The sequence below is a fragment of the Petromyzon marinus genome, chromosome 60 (genome assembly GCF_048934315.1).
Source record: "Petromyzon marinus isolate PM22_M1 ecotype Great Lakes invasive population chromosome 60, UKy_Petmar_22M1.pri1.0, whole genome shotgun sequence".
In the NCBI taxonomy this organism is placed as follows: domain Eukaryota; kingdom Metazoa; phylum Chordata; class Hyperoartia; order Petromyzontiformes; family Petromyzontidae; genus Petromyzon; species Petromyzon marinus.
Genome location: NC_133726.1, coordinates 8211391 through 8231542, shown reverse-complemented (window position 1 = coordinate 8231542; position 20152 = coordinate 8211391). Strand labels below are relative to the sequence as shown.

Here is a 20152-nt window from a genome sequence, read left to right as displayed (position 1 = left end):
AAGGAGTGACTAACCCCATATCTGCATTTATCATCAACATGCTAAGTTCCTCTGTTGATATGTAAACTCCTTTGTCAAGGCGTTCTCCTCCTCCCACCCAGCTTAAAATACGCTGCCAAGCTTAGCGGTGTTCATTAGGACGCTGTCTGTCCGACAGCTGTGTTCTTCACCTGAGGACGGCTGCTTGCGTTGTGGCCGAAAAGTCGTGAGAATTTTATTACGTTTCATTTTTATTATTTCCCTTCTACGTGACTTTACCTAAAGAACCAAGAATATGAATCCCTGCAGTCACGAAAGCTTCAAATCGAAATCTTAACTGACTGTGATGTTTCCATCCTACCTGCCTATGTTAGCTCTTATTTCCGACTCTCGGTGTGTGTGTCTTTCTCTCTCTCTATGCCTCTCTCTTAGATCTCTCATGCTCACATGTCCTTTGCATTGCACTCTAATGCCTTTGGATTGCACTCATATTCACATGCCCTTTGGATTGCACCCTTTGGGTTGCACTCATGCCTTTGAATTGCACCACTTTTCGATTTTGCATTAACATCCTAATCTCTCACATTAACATAGCCACTTCCATGCCTTCATGGAGGAGGCCACTCTCCTATCTTACAGTTACATGCTACTTTATCACATTCACATCACTAGCCCCGCCCATTTCTTTATGACCCTTGGGCTACTCCCATTTCAAACCTTTTAAAAACAGTCTGTCTCAGCAGCAGACCGTTCTTTTTCACCTGATGATGGACGCTTGTGTTGCGCCCAAAACGTCGTGATTTTTTTTATTTTATACCTACATGACTTTACCGAAATAACCAAAGAGTATGGATTCCTGCAGTCACGAAAGCTTCAAATCAAGATTGAACCTGAACATGTTAAATAAATTCCAATTCGTTTCTATTTTTAATGATTAACGCAAAAACGTGTTTTTTGGGATTTCTAAGCATGAAGTTGCGTTTTTAACTCATCGCACTGTAAATATTACTGCAATAATGCGTGCACAATTTTACCATTGGAACAACGTTCATGTTAGGCACAAACAGTGGAATAGACTTACCATTTTAACAGGGTTTTATTTCAGTTCTACTTTACAGGCGGGCGTCGTTTGTGCCGAGTGAGGCGGTAACATATTGGGTTAAAATTTCCACTTGTATTCAAAAGCTGTAACTTTCCACTGTTGGACAAAAACAAGACGATTGTCTCCCGTTTCCTTCCTTCCCGAGTAGGTGGTCTCTGATTTATCTGATTTGTCTCGCCATTTTCCTCACCCCGTGTCTTCATCATCATGTGCCTTCCCTCGATCCCCACTCAACAGTTCATTTTGTTCCTCTCACTGTCGTCAATTCTCCCAACGTATATTCCACTTGTGTTTTGTTTGGGGGTTCGACGAAATTTAATTGATTATAAAAATGTATGTAATCAACCGTTAAATAATGGTAAAGCTGTACTTAAAACATAAGCATTCTAAGAGTCAATGATCATTGTAAAGTGGATTTGCATAATATAGATGTCAGCTTTGTGTGTTTTTATGTTAATTTATTATTTGTAGATGAGGACATTGTTATGAGTAGCACGGGATATTCAACTTGGCTGACCCTGAAAATATTTCCATATCCCCTATTTCCTGCCACAATACACTTCCCTGATTGGTTGCTGTAAGCAGGCATTAAACTATAAGTGTCTGTCCAACGCTCACAGAGCTGACCACTCCTGCTGTAGTCTGCAAGGCTGGTGTCTTAAACTAATAACCGATTCTGTTCTCACTCTAGTGCTCACAGTAAATCTTCACAAGTTGCGTTAGGGCTTTTGTTACCTGCAGCGGTTTGTTTTTATTGTATTTACAGGCTTCTGATCGTTGTAGAGTTAGAGAGAGTTGCGTGGTATCGCTGCTTATCCATGGGGCTCTTCAAATTGCCGCTGTTTCTGAGCATTTCCACGACACTTTTATGTGAGTTCCTTTTTATAAAAGTTTACTAATTTATATAATCGATACAATTTGCAAGTACGTAATTTGACTCCCTTGAGACTCTTTTTACCCGGTTACACAGTAACATGCACATGAATGTTAAAATTATTTTGAAACGTGCGTATGCAACCGTGCGAATCAGAGGTGTGGGGAAAGGACAACAAAGTTGAATGAAGTTCAATTTGTTCAACCCCTAAAATAATCAGATATGAAACAACAATGAAGTCTGAGAGTTAAACCACCGAGTTGGGATCGCCAAAAGAATCATGCTGCGCTTTGCTTGTGGGGTTTTAATCTGGGTGATGCTAATGCCTTGTGCTTACAGGTGCCGTTGTTGTGAGGACAGCAGTGTGCTTCTCAGCAGAGGATTGCAGTGGGATTCCACCAAAAAAATGGTCCGAGGAGCCGCCACACTCATGCCTTGAAATCAAACAGAAGACAAAAACAGAGAGAGGTGAGGCTAGATGCTTCACACAACGCTGTCTTCTAATTTAAATGAGATCTACCCCTAATTCAGCTGACACCGATATCGGGGATCCGACTCTGACATTTTAGCCCAGGGGTCGGCAACCTGCGACTCTTTGGCTGCCCCCTTGAGGCTCTTTGGCTGCACCCCTTGCGACTCTTTGGCTTCCCCTTGAGGCTCTTTGGCTGCCCCCTTGCGACTCTTTGGCTGCCCCCTTTGCGACTCTTTGGCTGCCCCCTTGCGACTCTTTGGCTGCCCCCTTGAGGCTCTTTAGCTGCCCCCTTGAGACTCTTTGGCTTCCACCCTTTGCGACTCTTTGGCTGCCCCCTTGAGACTCTTTGGCTGCCCCCTTGCGACTCTTTGGCTTCCCCCCTGGTGACTCTTTGGCTGCCCCTCTTGCGACACTTTGGCTGCCCCCCTTGAGACTCTTTAGCTACCCCCTTGCGACTCTTTGGCTGCCCCCCTTGCGACTCTTTGGCTGCCCCCTTGCGACTCTTTGGCTGCCCGCATCTTGCCGAGGCTTCTCTGAACAAAATAGTGCCGTGGCTTAGTTTGCAATTGCGAGTTTGCGTTTTAAGTCAATGTTTTTAAATATTTAATGGAAACTGGTTAGTAAGTATGGGTATTCATAAGTCGGGAATTCGTAATTGGAGGACTCCTTGTATAGCTCAGTAGGCCTCTCCTGGTAAAATACAAAAAGTTTTAGTTCTAAAAGTTTATTCATAGTAATAATTTGTCATTTGCACGTCCTCCCACTTCCTGCCGCTCGTCCCCTACTTCCTCAGCCCTCCCTTGGATCCCCGATCCCTCATCTGGGATGTTGGTGGATGGCAGGGCACGCTAGGGGATGTCGGTGGGGTCTGTTCATAGCTGTGGTACCACCAAACCATGCCCATGATTCCTACCACGTGATGCACCCCCTTTAACCCAGTAACAAAACACATGCATGCCACGTGACCCAGCCACCATCTCCGAGTAACTAATTGACCCATGCCACTGCAGTTGCCCCCTCTTTCAACCTCACAGCACTGCACACTGTACCAAAATATATATTTACCTACATAATTGGTTTGGGTATCACACGTGTTCTTTCAATGGAAAGATAGCACACTGAGAAACCCACGTTTGGTCTACATCCACACAACTCATTTGTTGAATCTGTTCCCTTTGCTCACGAAAGATGGGCTATACTCGCTGCAAACGAAGAGCGGGCAGTCCTACCAGGCGTTCTGCGATATGAACACCAACGGAGGAGGCTGGACCCTGGTCGCCAGCGTCCACGAGAACAACATCGCGGCCAAGTGTACCACGGGAGACCGCTGGACCAGTCAGCAGGGCAGCAATTCTGCAGTTCCATTCATAGACGGGGATAAAAACTGGGCCAACCTCAACACATTTGGTGTGCCCGAGTCGGCGACTGATGACGACTACAAGGTTTGTCGTTTACTCAAATGGCACTTCGACCATTTGGATTCGTACAAATGCAGCGGCATGAGCATGCGGGCTACTTGACACAGCCAACGCATCCTTGCCCACCGGAGAAGCTCAGATAGGGACTGTGTCCAGATCTTTCAAGGATTTGTTAGCTACTCACACAATCCAGCCTGGTTAAACCCAGGATGGATCATTTGCAGGCCAGTTTTAAATGTTTCTAACCAGCATAGATGTTAGATTAGGGGGGGTTCATGTTTCGCAAGCATAGAGAAGGGAGGGCATGACCGGTCAAGAACTGAAATTTTGTGTTGAGTGACAAACTAGGTAGCTTCCATGAAACGTTATGCAACCAATGTAAATATAATGCCGCCTAACTAATTTTGACCAAGACCTTGCTGCCAGGCAGGTGGCTTTGTTTTTGTGGGGCTGATAATAAGGCCCCATCGCTTAGTTCAGCAGGAGGGATTGTTTTCAAATCCTTCTCAGAGTGGGCAGAATTTAGTAAATCATCTGCATATGTAACACAGTTGACCAATAGGGAGCCATCCCTTGACTCCACCTCCCATGTTATCTATCCCAGATGGAAACTCAAGTTGTACATCCATCGAAAGTTTATTGAGCTACGTGGTCAAAAGATGTTAAATCGTGTAGGGGCTAAAGAGTATCCCTGTCCCACGCCAAAGTGAAACAGAAATTGGCTCCAACTCATTGTCACACAGCTTTACCAGGGGCCTGCTCACCATCATAAAGGTCCGTGATGATTGTGAGCAGAGGGTCTTGGACTCAGAAAGCATGAAGAGCCCGGCCTATTGATGGTGCCATAGGTCTTGACTAGGTCAATAAAACAGATATGTAGGTCGTGTTGAAATTCCATACACCTCTGCTGTAGCAAACGGACGGAGAAAATGGTGTCTGTGCACGACTGCTCCTATCGAGAAGCCTCTCCTCAGCATGTCTGGCAAGGCGGTGTTTGACAATACTTGCCAGGATCTTTTCCGGCACACCGAGGAGGAAGATGCCCTGGTAGTTGCAATCAGTGTGGTCCCCCTTTTAAAAATGAGCACCACCATGGAATCCTTACAATCCTGCGAAACCTGTCATGTGGACCAGATGGTTGTAATGATGTAACATAGGGTATGTCTGCACACAATCACCGTCCTCCCTCAGCAGTTCGCTTGAGAAGCAATCTCTACCTGGTGCTTTACCTGGTCTCAAGCTCCAGATCATCCTTTGCACTTCCTTAATAGATGGCACGACACCCAACGACTCATGGGGAGCAGCTACTTCCTCCAATAGTTGAGGCACTGTGGCCCTAGCAGTGTCAACCCCACCTTGTCCCATGATGTTATTTGAGTTGAAGGGGTTTCCCTCCAAGACCTGACAGAAATGCTCAAACCTGCAAACCCGTTCTTGGGGGTTAGAGGTCGGATCAGTGTTCTTTCCCTTAAGGATGGTAATAGATGTGGTGCTGCAATTACTTTGTAGAAGCGAAACTTTGAACCCAACAACTTTTAGGAAGGAACCAGAGACAAATGTAGAAGCAGGTAGCTTATACGTACATAAAATTTGTGTCCATCCATCACGCTGTGGATCTCCCAAATGATATGTAGGAGGAAATCATACAAAAGATAAAACAATTGCTTTGAAGGTCTGCCAACATAGACACATATATATATGATATTGCTTGATTATTTTAAGTGAAGGTGCTGAAACAGGCGAAGAAAATGTTCATTCGTAAATACGCATGTCCGCTTTGTTAAGTTGTTTATTGTAGTTGTGCTGTGTGTGTGTTTTATTTATTCAGAACCCGGGATATTACGATCTGGAGGCAAATGACATAGCAGTGTGGCATGTTCCTAACGGGACTCCTTTACCTGCGTGGAAGACATCATCGCTCTTTCGCTACCACACGGAGTCGAAGTTTCTGGCTGCCTTTGGAGGAAGCTTTTATTCCTTTTTCAAGGTAGAGTCCTTTGTCTGACTTGTGACTGATGAGGTTGATAACCTTATATCAAAATTGTACTGGGGTGTTATATGCCTTTTGGCCAAACCACCTTGAAGGCCCTAAACTTTTCAGATCTCAGAAGCTAATCAGGATAGATCTTGCATAGTGATTTAATAATTGACCTGCAAGGTTTAATTTAATGGATATATTTCTGGAGCTCAGCCCCAGATAACTCTGGTGGAAATTAATGCCCATTGACCAGGAGGTACAGGTTGTTATCGCGCCGTCAGGCCTTTACAGTGGATAGCAATGGACAGTGGAGCGATATATGTCCCTATGTATGTCTATGCCTCCACATGTATGCTCCCTACCTCCACCAATCTGCACTTGTCCAATGTGCTGATGTATGGCCACGTACCCCGATGACCCACAAAGGTGTTGGTAGACCTTAATCTAGCAATGATTTGACGAAAAGGAAAACGCATACATGATATGGGTGATCTTAATGGGAGCGTACACATGAATAAACACATTTTAAGTGGCGTAACATTGTTCTGTTGTTTTCAGGTAAATATTGATTGATGGTTCTCCTTTTGTTTGCAGAATTTCTTCCCATTAACGTACAATTCCGGAAGCTGTCCCACCAATAACGGGCCTGCCTACCCCATTGTTTATGACTATGGAAGTGACGCAGTCGTCAATTCTCTCAGCTGCCCTAACTGTTTGAGTAAGTATTGCTTATACTGGTACTTTATCTGCAATGCGGTATGATTAACAGATTTTGACTTAAAACTTTCGTGTCTGCAGGAATTCATATTCTTTGGTTCTTTCGGTAAAGTCACATAGATTGAAAAATAATAATAAAAAAGAAACTGATAAAAATAAATAATAAATTTGAAATAAAAATAATAAGAACAACTAATGTAGACTGTAGCCTGGTTCTTAACGTCGGTGAGTGCACTGGCAGTCTATAATGTAGACTGTAGCCTGGTTATTAACCAGAGTGAGCGTACTGGCAGTCTTTAATGTAGACTTATTGTTGGTTCTTTCAGTAATAAAAATAAAATAAAAAATTAAAACAAAAACCAAGACGTTTCGATCGCAACACAAGCGGTTGTCATCAGGAAAAGGGGGGTTAGCCTCTAAAGGCAAACTGTTTATAAAGGCTGAGAGATGGGCGTAGCCCAAGTGTGTCAGCAGCATGGGTGGGGCAGCTAATGTTAATGTTGGAGAAAACAACGATACCGGCAGTGGGTCTACACCAATCAAAGGGCCGCAAGGCAATCATTGCACCTCGCTCCACACACCCACCCTGCTGACGGCGGAGGTTGACAAGAAAACAAAAAATCAAGTCATGACCCAAAGTGGTTGATGACATATTTCCAATTATTTTTGGGTTTATAAAAATCCTCTCGGTTGAAATTGTGTCTGTATATATGGATGGTTTCATAAACGTTTGCAAAGTACTATTGTCTTAGAAAAATAAATTTCGTGTGAGCCAGCCGTATTAAAATAATGATCAGCCACGGCAGAAGAATTGGTCCTACCGTCTTTCAAATCTTCATTATGCTCACGAACACGGTCCGAGATATATCGCTTAGTCTCCCCAATGTAAAGGCTGCCGCAAATACAGCTTAGTTTGTAGACTCGGGGATATTGCATGCCAGGAATCATGTCCTTCCCAGATGGGATCAGATCACGAATTCTATGTACTGTGTTAAATCGGACCTGGATCTTGTGTTTATTCATGATTTGGGAAATATTTTGGTTACCCCTGCTATGTATGGCCAGGTGATGGTTTTGATTGGATCGTCAGATGGCTCCTTCATAACGGTTGGGGTGATGGCTTTGCAGATTGTGTAGTCAGGATATCCATTCGCCTTGAGAGCTTGGTGTACGTGTTTGAGTTCACTGGATAGGTGTTCATGGTCGGAGATACATTGAGCTCTATGGTGTAGCGTTTTGATGAGGGAATTATTCTGGGATGGATGGCGGTGGGAAACAGGTTTTAGGTAGGCGTCAGTATGGGTTACTTTCCTGCAGACAGAATGGCTCATTGAGCCATCTGGTCTCTTTTTGATTAGGACATTCGATAAAGGTAGCATGCCATCCTTTTATACCTCCATGGTGAATTTGATGGTTGAGTGTATGGAATTGATGTGGTTGAGGAATTGGTTCAGAGCCGGTCGGCCATGTGGCCAGATGACAAACGTGTCATCCACGTACCTCTACCACAAGGACGGGCGTAGAGTGGATGTCTGGATGGCGTCCATCTCAAAATTTTCCATGAAAATATTGGCTACAACTGGAGATAAGGGAGAACCAATTGGGGTACCTTCAGTTTGTTTATAGAATTTTCTATTCCAGGTGAAGTATGCATTGGTGAGGCAGCATCTCACCAGCACCGGTACATCAGAATTCAATTTTTGTTGGACCAAATCTTCAATGATTGCAATAGTATCGGGCACAGGAACTTTGGTGAGCAAAGAAACTACATCGAAACTCACGAGCAAATCACCTGGGGACAGTGAGATGTCTTTAATTGATGATACTAGGTGAGCCGAGTTCAGTACCGAAGAGGTGGTTTTACCAGTGAATGGCTGCAAGGTCTTAGGCAGATATCGGACCAGTTTGTAGGTGGGTGAGCCAATGTTGGAGACGATGGGAAGAAGGGGTGTAGCTTCTTTATGATTTTTGGTAGGCCATATTATCTTATTCATATTCTTGGTTCTTTCAGTAAAGTCACGTAGAAGGTAAATAATAAAATAATAATTAAACATAATAAAATAAAATTATCACGACGTTTCGGCTACAACACAAGCAGCCGTCCTCAGGTGAAGAACAGAGCTGTCGGAAAAACAGCATCCTAATGAACACTGCTAAGCTTGGCAGCGTATTTTAAGCTGGATGAGAGGAGCAGAGCGCTTTGACAAAGGAGTTTACATATCAACAGAGGCATTTAGTATATTGACGCTAAAGAACTGCAACTACCTCTACTACCATACAATAAACCGATGTGAAAAAACTATATATAGACTATATCAATATAATCAATGTACTCAATATACTCTCCAATAAGCTGAGCTATTAAAATTAAGTAACTTGGTATACACTGACTATATATTAACTACCATACAGTGAACCGATAAAAAAACTAAAATAAACTACGTTAATATATTTTGATTTAAAGCTTTTGTGACTGCAGGGATTCATATTCTTGGATCTTTCGGTAAAGTCACGTAGGTATAAAATAAAATAAATCAAGATGTTTTGGGCGCAACACAAGCGTCTGTCATCAGGTGAGAAAGCATGTTCTGCTGCTGAGGCAGACTTTTAAAAGGTTTGAAATGGGTGTAGCCCAAGGGTTATAAAGTGGCCGGGGCTAGTGATGTGAATGTGAAAAATTAGCATGTAACTGTAAGAGCGGCCTTCTCGACGAGGGAGTGCAACCCAACGGGTGCAATCCAAAAGACATGTGAGCATGAGAGTGTGATCCAAAAGACATGTGAGCATGAGAGTGCAATCCAAAAGACATGTGAGCATGAGAGTGCAATCCAAAGGACATGTGAGCATGAGAGTGCAATCCAAAAGACATGTGAGCATGAGAGTGCAATCAAAAAGACATGTGAGCATGAGAGTGCAATCCAAAAGACATGTGAGCATGAGAGTGCAATCCAAAAGACATGTGAGCATGAGAGTTCAATCCAAAGGTGTGAGAGTGCAATGCATGAGAGATCTAAGAGAGAGGCATAGAGAGAGAGACACACACAGAGAGTCGGAAATAACAGCTGACATAGGCAGGTAGGATGGAAACATCACAGTTCGTTAAGATTTTACCTGGTTAATAGCGTCCTTCCAATGATTGCTCAGTTTGTACCCATCCTCTTGGTTGAATTTGTGTCTGTGTTTATATATCTGGATGGCTTCATGAACAAATCTCTGAAGGTAGCCGATAGGTTTGCAGAGTACCTCCGTCTTGGAAAAATACATTTTATGCGAGCCCACAGAGTTAAAACAATGATCAGCAATGGCAGAGGTATTGGTCCCACCGTGTTTCAGATCTGCCTTGTGTTCACGAACACGGTCCAAGGCATGTCGTTTCGTTTCCCCAATGTAACTGCTGCCACAACCACAATTCAGTTTGTAGACACCAGGAATCACATCATTTACAGATGGGATTAAATTTTGTGTACCGTTTTGAAACGATCTTGTGTTTGTTTAAGATTTTGGAAATCTTTTTGGTAACCCCCGGGACAGACGGGACGTGACATCAGCATAAGATTAAAAGAACACCAAAGAAATATTAAATTATCTCAACCACAACTGTCGGCAGTGGCAGAACATGCTTGTCAACAAGGACACTCAATTGATTTTAATAACGTTGAAGTGTTGTGTAAAACGAATTATTACTGGCAAAGACTAATTAGAGAATCCATTGAAATCGAGAGAAATAGAAATAACTTTAATCGCTCTGACAGCTACAGGCTTAGTGCGGCTTGGAAGCGTATTATTAAATAATGTTGTGAGCCCACATCGGGGAGCCCTTTGATGTGAGCTTTGAGAAGTGGGTGTTACCCGCAGCATTCTATCAAAAAGCTGCTTAGCCCAGCCCTCCCACCCACCCACACCCCCTTACTGACTCCTCCCCCTCCCTTAACCTGTATATAATCCAAGGTCGTCTCTGAACTGTGCTCCTAACACAGACATTCTGCGTTGACTTTTCCACCTGAAGACGGAAGCTTGTGTTGCCTCCAAAACGTCGTGATTTAATTATTTTCTTTTATTTTGTTTTATTTTATCTACGTGACTTTACCAAATAAAACCAAAGAGAATGCATATTACAATTCCTTATACGGGAAACATACGAATTAACGGATTACTAACGTAGCATATAATCACAATAACACACATTACAACTAATTACTAATCTACAACTCATTACTAATAATAACCATTGACTGATTTCCAATCGATTATATAATTGCAATATCCCCCCCCCCCTGCCTCAAATCACTGCACCTGAACGAGTTAAATGATGACGTCACCCTGCTGCTCTATTTAAGACCGTGAGCAAGTAAGAGCTTTACCATTCTGGCGAATTGCCCGATGATGCTGGATGTAATTACTAGTGAAACGTCGTACTACTAAAACTGTAAATGTTGTGGATTCACTCTTCAACGCACCGGTGAGCTAAAGTAGTGAACTATTTGTCTTTTGTCAACGTGACACTTTTTTGCTGATTGGCCATGTCGGGTAGTGAGGGTTACGACACATTTATAAATAACGCGATCTAACCCAAAACCTTTATTATGAACCCGTGCTATGTACGGTAAAGTGATGGTTTTGGTTGTATCCTCAGAAAGTTGTCTCTGCATGGCTGAGGAGACAGCTTTGCGGATTGTTGATAACGTAGGCAATTCATCTTGACTTAAAACTTTCGTAACTGCAGGAATTAATATTCTTGGGTCTTTCAGTAAAGTGACGTAGATAGGTTCAAAGAAAATAACAAAAACTACGACGTTTCGATCGCAACACAAACAATTGTCATCACGAGAAAAAAGTATTTTTTCTCCTGATAATTTTTTATATGAAAATTTTTTTTTGTCCTGATGACGATTCCTTGTGTTGCGATCGAAACGTCATAGTTTTTTTTGTTATTTTTGTTATTTTCTTTGAACATGTCTACGTGACTGTAACGAAAGACCCAAGAAATAGGCAATTCATCTCTAGTACAATATAATAGTTTTAGAATGTTGTGTACCATGCCAAATCTTACTCAGATTTTTAGTTTTTCCAAAACTCCAGCTAATTTGTCGGTTACTCCTGCAATATGGTAATTTAATTTTGATCGCTTTCAGCAGTATTGCTGTTCGATCTTGGTTTGGCATTCAATGCTCTGTTAATTTGAGCATAATTGTAGCCATTTAATTGTAGCGCTTCTTTAACATGATTAATCTCTCTTCTCAGACTTTCACCATCTGACTCTGTTTTGGCCCGATGTATGAGTGTCTTGATGAGAGAGGATTTATGTGCGGGTGATGATGGAAATCTAAATTCAGATGACTAATCTATTATATAGTTACAATACCGCCTCCTCCCCCTCTGATCTCTGCACCTCATGGGTTCAGTGATGACGTCGTCCTGCTGCACTATTTAAGACCGGAAGCAGGTGGATTGCTTCACTATTCAGGCAAATAGACCGATGATGCTGGATGTAACTATCAGCGAAACGTTGTTCTACTCAAATTGTAAATGTTGTGGATTTACCCTCCAACACACCGGTGGTCTGTAGTAGTAACTAAATGACGCGTTGTTTACGTGACAAACCTTACTGGCTGTGTCTGGTGGTGGAGGGTTACGACAAAGTTATACTTGATAATTGGTGTTTTGCACTTTCATCTGGCAACAAACCTGACACCTTTTTTACAAGGAGCCATGTTTACATTGACCACAATACCTGCGGTCGGAACGCAAACAAAAAACAACAGCTCTGATAATGTTTGCACTGTCCTTGAAATTGATTGGTCCACACCGAAGACAGCTTTCTTTAGAGCCTCGTCTCACATGGTGTTGGACCAGAAGACGCCAAAAGGCGCACAACTCAAAGACAATGCACCATCAGATTATGAGAGCTCGGGTTAAGCATTTACACCATTGGAAACCTCATTTGCCAGTGACAAAATATGATAATTGTTTTTTTACCATTTTATCTGGCAACAAAACTGACACCTTGTGAGACGAGGCTCTAAAGAAAGCTGTCTTGGGTGTGGACCAATCAATTTCAAGGACAGTGCATACATTATCAGAGTTGTTGTCTTTTGTTTGCGTTCCGACTGCAGGTATTATGGTCAATGTAAACATGGCTCCTTGTAAAAAAGGTGTTAGTTTTGTTGCCAGATAAAAGAGATAAAAACCTATAATCATATATTGTTACTGTCAAATGAGGTTTCCAATGGTTTCAAAGTTATACTTACGCGATCTAACCTAAACATCTTTTATGAATTCACTATCTGTTCCAAATATCTTGTACACAAGCTCCTAAACTGAACACCTTAATTAATTTATTTTTAGTAGTTTACAATTACGATAAAAAATAAAGGTATTTTATGCACCCGTGATTCCTAATGCGAGGGACAAAGCAAACCCCTATTCCCCCCCTCCTACCCACAAATATAGAAGTCAAACTCCGCCTATACCAACCAATTCTCAATCCATCTCATCTGCCCAACCTCCTGGATTGAGGGAACTTTGTTGGTGAAGTTCCCCGCGAATCGGAACTTTGCAACTGACCTCTCTGATCGCTGTGATTCCTCGATCTATGTTGCCCAATTTGACACCCCCCCCCCCCACCCCTTGTGGACGATTGTAGGATAACCTTTTCTGCATTGAGGGCCCTTCGTTGTTGGCCTCTTCAACAATTCTCTTGAGACTGGCACGGTGCCCAACACTTTTTTAACGATGGCTGCAGTCACCCCACTCTTGAAAAAAGCGAGGTTTTTTGTAACAATCATTATCCTAAAGCTGTGGAAAAGTGAGCGGTGCCGTGTGGACCATTTAAGCATTCCAGAAATGCAGAAGCTTCATTGTTAATGAGAAGTGAAGTTGACCGTTATAAATGCATGCAATAAATGAGACAAATTTCCACAGGCGGAACGACATCAGGGTTTGTGCAATTCAGAGTGTTTAACAACGAGAGAGCCCCATTTGCCATCTGCTCTGGGTTGAAGGTCGTCTCCAACTGTGACACTGAACATGTGAGTACTTCAAATACTTGCTGTCGAGCACGCTGCTACACTGATGGCAGCACAGACCAGTGCATACAAATACAGTATACACTATATCATGGAACCTTTTTGCTAGTAACAATGTATAAAAATAATAATTGCTTTAACCCTTTATGGCAAATAAAACACGTTTCAAGATTACTCATTGTTTTTTTCGGTAAAGTCACGTATGTAGAAATACAATAAAATTATATTAAAACAAAAAAAACAAAAAAAACAATCACGACGTTTCGATCACAACGCAAGCGATCTTCATCAGGTGTCAAGAACAAATCACGGAGGTAAATACAGCAAAAAGATGAGAGACTAGAATTCAGCAAACCTGAAAAAACATTTTGTGAAGCACATCCAGTCAGGCCAACAACACAGTTAGACACTTCCTGGCGGACCACGAATTTCAGAAGAGTGTTAAATTTCGTGTTCAACTGTTGTATTTACCTCCGTGATATGTTCTTGACACCTGATGAAGATCGCTTGCGTTGTGATCGAAACTTCGTGATTGTTTTTTGTTTTAATATAATTTTATTGTATTTCTACATACGTGACTTTACCGAAAAAAAACAATAAGTAATTTTATGCAGTCACGAAAGCTTTAATACTTTATTACGTTTCAAGATGTTGAAACAGCAAATATATACCTTTTGCAAGGAATCGAGTCTGCATGGGACGTGATGTGACGTCATCGTCGCGCTTGTGCCAGAATATAATGCACTTTTAAGCATTGAAGGTTTCCTGGCGAGGAGTCAGACACAGGTATTATGGGTAATTGACCGAGATAGACGGCTGATAATATTTACCACCTGTGCTCCCCACCGATGCTTTGCTCGTTTCTCTTTCGCATCACGCCTTCAAATCAAAATAACTTTAACCGTTTGGATAGCTACTGTCTTAGTGCTGCGTGGAAGCGAATCATCAAATAATAAATTATTTAAATGCATGCCTACGAAGGGCAACGTACTTCAATAGTGATTACCGTTGGTAGGGCTATTTTAATAAACACAATAGACAGGAAGGACAAGTTCAAAGGGCTCGCATAATGCACACGCATAATACTCTTTGGTTCTATTCGGTAAAGTCACGTAGGTAAAAAAAAAATTCACGACGTTTCGGCCACAACACAAGCGGCCTTCATCAGGTGAAGGGACCAGCCTGTCTCGAAGACTGCGCTGGAGTGAAACAGAGCCAAGCTCAGACTGCGACCTTTAAGCTGTGTGAGAGGGATTAAGGTGCCTCGACAAAGGAATTAGCATATAAAAAAATAGCATTTGATTGGCAGACTTAGCATGATGAAAGGTGTAGCTCGCGGCAGTGCACCTTTAAGCCGTGTGAGAGGGATTAAGGTGCCTTGACAAAGGAATTAGCGTAAAAATTAGCATTTGATTGGTGGACTTATCATGATGAAAGGTGTAGCACAGTGATCGGCACCGGCAGTGCACCAGCATGTGCTGCGAAAGTTTGGGGTACCACTACTTGAAAAAATATACTGTACCAATGAAAATGAGTTTGATGTTTAGTTCGATTTAGAACATCTTTCCAATGGTTGCTTAATTTGAAACCATCTTTTCGGTTTAAATTGTGTCTGTGTTTGTAGATCCGAATTGCCTCGTGAACAAATCTCTGATAAAAACCTGTGGGTTTGCAAAGAACCTTGGTATCGGAGAAAATTATATCGTGATCACCCACAGCGTTGTAACAGTGATCAGCCACGGCAGAAGAATTCGTTCTGCCAAATCTGATTTGTGCTCGCGAATTCGGTCAGAGACATGTCGCTTCGTTTCCCCGATATAGCAATCACCGCAGGTACAACTCAATTTGTAAACCCCGGGGTACTGTAAGTCAGGAATGACATCCTTCACGGATGGGATCAGATCACGAATTTTATGTACTGTATTGAACCGGACCTGGATCTTGTGTTTGTTTAGAATTTTGGAGATATTTTTCATAACGCCTGCTATATATGGTAGTGTGATGGTTTTGACCGGAGTATCAAGTGGTTGTTTCTGTATGGAGGGAGAAACAGCTTGGCGGATGGTACGGTCAGAGTATCCATTCCTTTTGAGGGCCAGGTGTACATGTTTTAATTCACTGGTCAGGTGGTGTTGGTCCGAAATGCAATGAGCCCTATGGTATAAAGTTTTGATGAGAGAATTCTGTTGGGCTGGGTGGTGGTGGGAATCAGGCTTCAAGTAGGAATCTGTGTGGGTGGGTTTCCTGTAGACAGAATGCCCCAATGAGCCTTCAGGTCTCCTCTCAAACAGAACATCAAAGAATGGTAGCTTGCCATTTTTCTCCACTTCCATGGTGAATTTGATGGCGGGATGTCTGGAATTGATGTGGTGTAGGAAAAGGTTCAGAGCTGGGAGGCCATGTGGCCAAATGACGAAAGTGTCATCCACATATCTCTTCCACATGGAAGGTCTGAGGATGGAAGTCTGGATGGTGTCCGATTCAAATTTCTCCATGAAAACATTGGCTATCACTGGTGACAAGGGGGGACCCATGGGAGTACCCTCATTTTGCTTGTAGAAGGAACCATTCCAAGTGAAGTAAGTGTTGGTGAGACAGTGCCTGACCAGCGTAGGTACCTCGGGGTTTAGTCCATGTTGTACCAAATCTTCAATTATATCAATGGTATCAGGTACCGGGACCTTGGTGAACAAGGAGACCACATCGAAGCTGACAAGGATATCGTCAGGGGACAGTACAACGTCTTTGACCATAGAAACCAATTGGGCTGAGTTAAGTACTGCTGAGGAGGTCTTGCCAGTGAAAGGTAGCAAGGTATCCGACAGAAAACGTGCTAGCTTATAGGTAGGGGAGTTGATCGTGGATACGATGGGTCGTAGTGGAGTGACTTCTTTATGAATCTTTGGAAGACCATAGAATCTAGGGGGTCTTGCAGCAGAAGGTTTTAGGGAGGGACGTTTAGTTGGTTCAATTAGGGAGGTCGAACTTGTGATGATCTTGTTGGTTTTCATAGTTAGGCTACTAGTAGAGTCATTTTTAATTTTTGAGTAACTACCATAATTGAGAAGGTCCTGAATTTTATTGTTGTATGAGTTTTTATCCATAATTATAGTGGCATTGCCCTTGTCGGCTGAGAGGATGACTATATCATGTCTCTCTTTTAATTTCGTGAGTTCAGAGCGTTCATCTTTGCTGATGTTGCTAACGGGTTTCTTAGCATTCTTAAGAATAGTAGCTATTTCAGCTCTCGCGACCTCTGCTTGGATGTGTCCTATATCTTTGAGGGCTACATCGACCTGAGAAATGATATCATCTATCGGTATATGTTTTGGGGTGACAGCGAAATTTAGTCCTTTAGCCAATACTGTTTTAAGATTGTCCGAAATCGGGGTGCTACTCTGATTGATAACAATTTTGTTAGCGTCTAGTTTTGTGATCTGTGGAACCGGGTTTTTCTTTGATAGGTGGTTGAATTTAGCAATTAGGTTAGCTTTGCATTTGATTGAAAGTGAATCGGCAGATGAAGCAGTCATGTTGTCTACGTGGTTCCAATCAGAAGGAGACATTTTTTGTGTTAACGTTAAATGAGCTTGTAGGAGAGCCCTGTCTAAAGTATCGAGTTCAAAACGGAGTAGTCTTATCCTCTCTGAGATTAAAGCGAGGCTGGCCTTAAACAGAATCTGTTTAGAGTTCGGTGAGGACACAGCAGCAGAAGTGAGTGTTAAGGCGATGGGCATTACCTTGTGGTCGCGGCATCTTTTGAGGAAGGTCAGCATCTCGATGAGCTGTGACTTCTTGTCCCGTTGTCTGTTAAAAGCTCTAACAGATAGGTGAAAACCCTCCCCGTAGAGGCTATCAATTCTAGATTTGAAGCCTTCGTGACTGTAAGGATCCATACTCGTTGGTTCTATTCGGTAAAGTCACGTAGGTAAAAAAAAAAAATCACGACGTTTCGGCCACAACACAAGCGGCCTTCATCAGGTGAAGGGACCAGCCTGTCTCGAAGACTGCGCTGGAGTGAAACAGAGCCAAGCTCAGACTGCGACCTTTAAGCTATGTGAGAGGGATTAAGGTGCCTCGACAAAGAGATTAGCATTTGATTGGCGGACTTAGCATGATGAAAGGTGTAGAACGCGGCAGTGCACCTTTAAGCTGTGTGAGAGGGATTAAGGTGCCTTGACAAAGGAATTAGCGTAAAAAATAGCATTTGATTGAGTTGTACCTGCGGTGATTGCTATTTTGGGGAGACGAAGCGACATGTCTTTGACCGAATTCGCGAGCACAAATCAGATTTGAAACACGGCAGAACGAATTCTTCTGCCGTGGCTGATCACTGTTACAACGCTGTGGGTGATCACGATATAATTTTCTCCGATACCAAGGTTCTTTGCAAACCCACAGGTTTTTTCAGAGATTTGTTCACGAGGCAATTCAGATCTACAAACACAGACACAATTTCAACCGAGAAGATGGTTTCAAATTAAGCAACCATTGGAAAGATGTTCTAAATCGAACTAAACATTAAACTAATTTTCATTGGTACAGTATATTTTTTCAAGTAGTGGTACCCCAAACTTTCGCAGCACAGGCTGGTGCACTGCCCGTGCCGATCACTGTGCTACACCTTTCATCATGATTAGTCCGCCAATCAAATGCTAATTTTTACGCTAATTCCTTTGTCAAGGCACCTTAATCCCTCTCACACAGCTTAAAGGTGCACTGCCGCGTGCTACACCTTTCATCATGCTAAGTTCGCCAATCAAATGCTAATCTCTTTGTCGAGGCACCTTAATCCCTCTCACACAGCTTAAAGGTCGCAGTCTGAGCTTGGCTCTGTTTCACTCCAGCGCAGTCTTCGAGACAGGCTGGTCCCTTCACCTGATGAAGGCCGCTTGTGTTGTGGCCGAAACGTCGTGATTTTTTGTTTTTTTTGTTTTTTTACCTACGTGACTTTACTGAATAGAACCAAAGCATATGGATCCTTGCAGTCACGAAAGCTTCAAATCTAGAACACATGCAAAATGTACGTTGCCTCAGTATACCCCCCTCCCCCCACACATTGTGCAAGAGCGCAACTGCGTGGTCACCACATCTACGCCTCTGTATAAGGAACGAAACAGGTGGACATCTCCACAAATCTGGCTGTCGCCTGATGAAGCTAGTTGAAATTACTGGCGAAACGTCGTACTCAATTTGTAAATGTTGTAGCTTGGCTCTCCAACACACCGGTGTGCTGTACGAGTAACGAATTGGCACGTTCTGTTTACGTGACGAATCTTACTAATCGGCTGTGTTGGGTGGTGGCGGGTCTTAACGACACATTTATATATATGCGATCTAACCCAAAAACCTCTATTTTGCTTTCATTGTTGTTGGAAAGCGACTTGTTTCCAACTGCCCAGTAGCGTCCCTCATGGGCCTCCTCCACACACAGGGGCCGGTCTTGATTCTGCCGGTACCAGTCATCGGCAAGTCCAGTCAGCTCCACATCCTGAACCACATCAGCCTTTCTCCTCTCTCGCTCATGTGATGCCCGAGCACATGCCCACTCAAGGAAATGCCAATATCTGTGTGTACAGTTCTGTGTAGGCGGAGGCGGTTACGTGCCTCAGGAATCCCCGAAGGAATGCGGTGACTTTGGTGCCTTCGACTGGAACGGCTATGGGACAGGTGTGGAATGGAGCGCATCAAAGAAGCTGCTGGAATCCGCCATCCTCATCTACTACCGTAAATCTGCCACCTGAAAAGCGCCCCGTGAGCAACTAAAGTGAATTTATTTACAAAAAATTGACAGACATAAGGTTAGTGCTAGGGTAGGAGCAGGGGACCTCACTGACTGGCGGGCCGAATGTTGCTTACGACTCAATTTCATACGGCCCACAGTCGGAAGACCCAAACAATATGTATCCATTACTGACAGCATCTTTGCTGCACTAATCGGCGCATGAGAATGAAATATTTTTTTTTTACAGATATGTTTCGTATATTTAGAGTGCCCAGTTACTTTCCTCAATGTAAGGGCCTCATTTTGCTCTATCGACACGCACATTAATTTTTCAGTCATTATTATAAAATGCTAAGGTTTATGTTAATGTGTGGTCTGCCAGAGATGATTTAAAGTCCTATTCGATCATCCATAAATAACGTATACCCCATCCCTTATACTCCGGATTGGTCATCCAGTTATGGTCAGGATGAGTAGATTGTCCTCTCTTCTAACAATTTGTATCCACCCCAACCCAGACCCATAGTCATTATTGCCGAGTCTGGCATTTTCACTTGTTGTTCACTTTTCACTTTGTGTTTTAAAGAATTACCAAATAATAATAAATAGCCGAGGCAATTGAATATTTTATTTCTGGGACACTATTTTTTTCCAGGGTGCACTTCACTCCGCGACTGGGGTACCAATCAATCCGAAATCAATGCTTCTCCGCAATGTCGAAACGCTAAACATCAGCATAAAAAATCCTTATCGAAATTTTTTACTTTGAATAGTGCATCGTGTCAGCTCGTCGAGATGAGTCGATTGCCGCATCGCCGACCATCAACATGCTAAAAGTGACTGCTTCACGGACATTATGCGA

At 42.8% G+C, this 20152-nt stretch overlaps 1 protein-coding gene across 1 annotated transcript; it reads left to right on the top strand.

The window, feature by feature from the left end:
* Window positions 1–1651: 1651 nt before the first annotated feature.
* On the top strand, window positions 1652–19916 carry LOC142905993 (intelectin-1b-like). The gene is made up of 7 exons (XM_076053333.1): window positions 1652–1951; window positions 2295–2423; window positions 3616–3869; window positions 5674–5832; window positions 6418–6541; window positions 13462–13568; window positions 19145–19916. Exons 1-7 carry the CDS (start codon window positions 1900–1902, stop codon window positions 19307–19309), a joined length of 990 nt encoding a protein of 329 aa, XP_075909448.1. The 5' UTR covers window positions 1652–1899; the 3' UTR covers window positions 19310–19916.
* The last annotated feature ends 236 nt before the right edge of the window (window positions 19917–20152 follow it).

Coding starts and splice junctions, on each gene's coding strand:
- LOC142905993 (XM_076053333.1), top strand. CDS start 1,900: ATGGGGCTCTTCAAATTGCCGCTGTTTCTGAGCATTTCCACGACACTT. Junction 1,952..2,294: donor CATTTCCACGACACTTTTAT/GTGAGTTCCTTT, acceptor TTGTGCTTACAG/GTGCCGTTGTTGTGAGGACA. Junction 6,542..13,461: donor CAGCTGCCCTAACTGTTTGA/GTAAGTATTGCT, acceptor AAATTTCCACAG/GCGGAACGACATCAGGGTTT.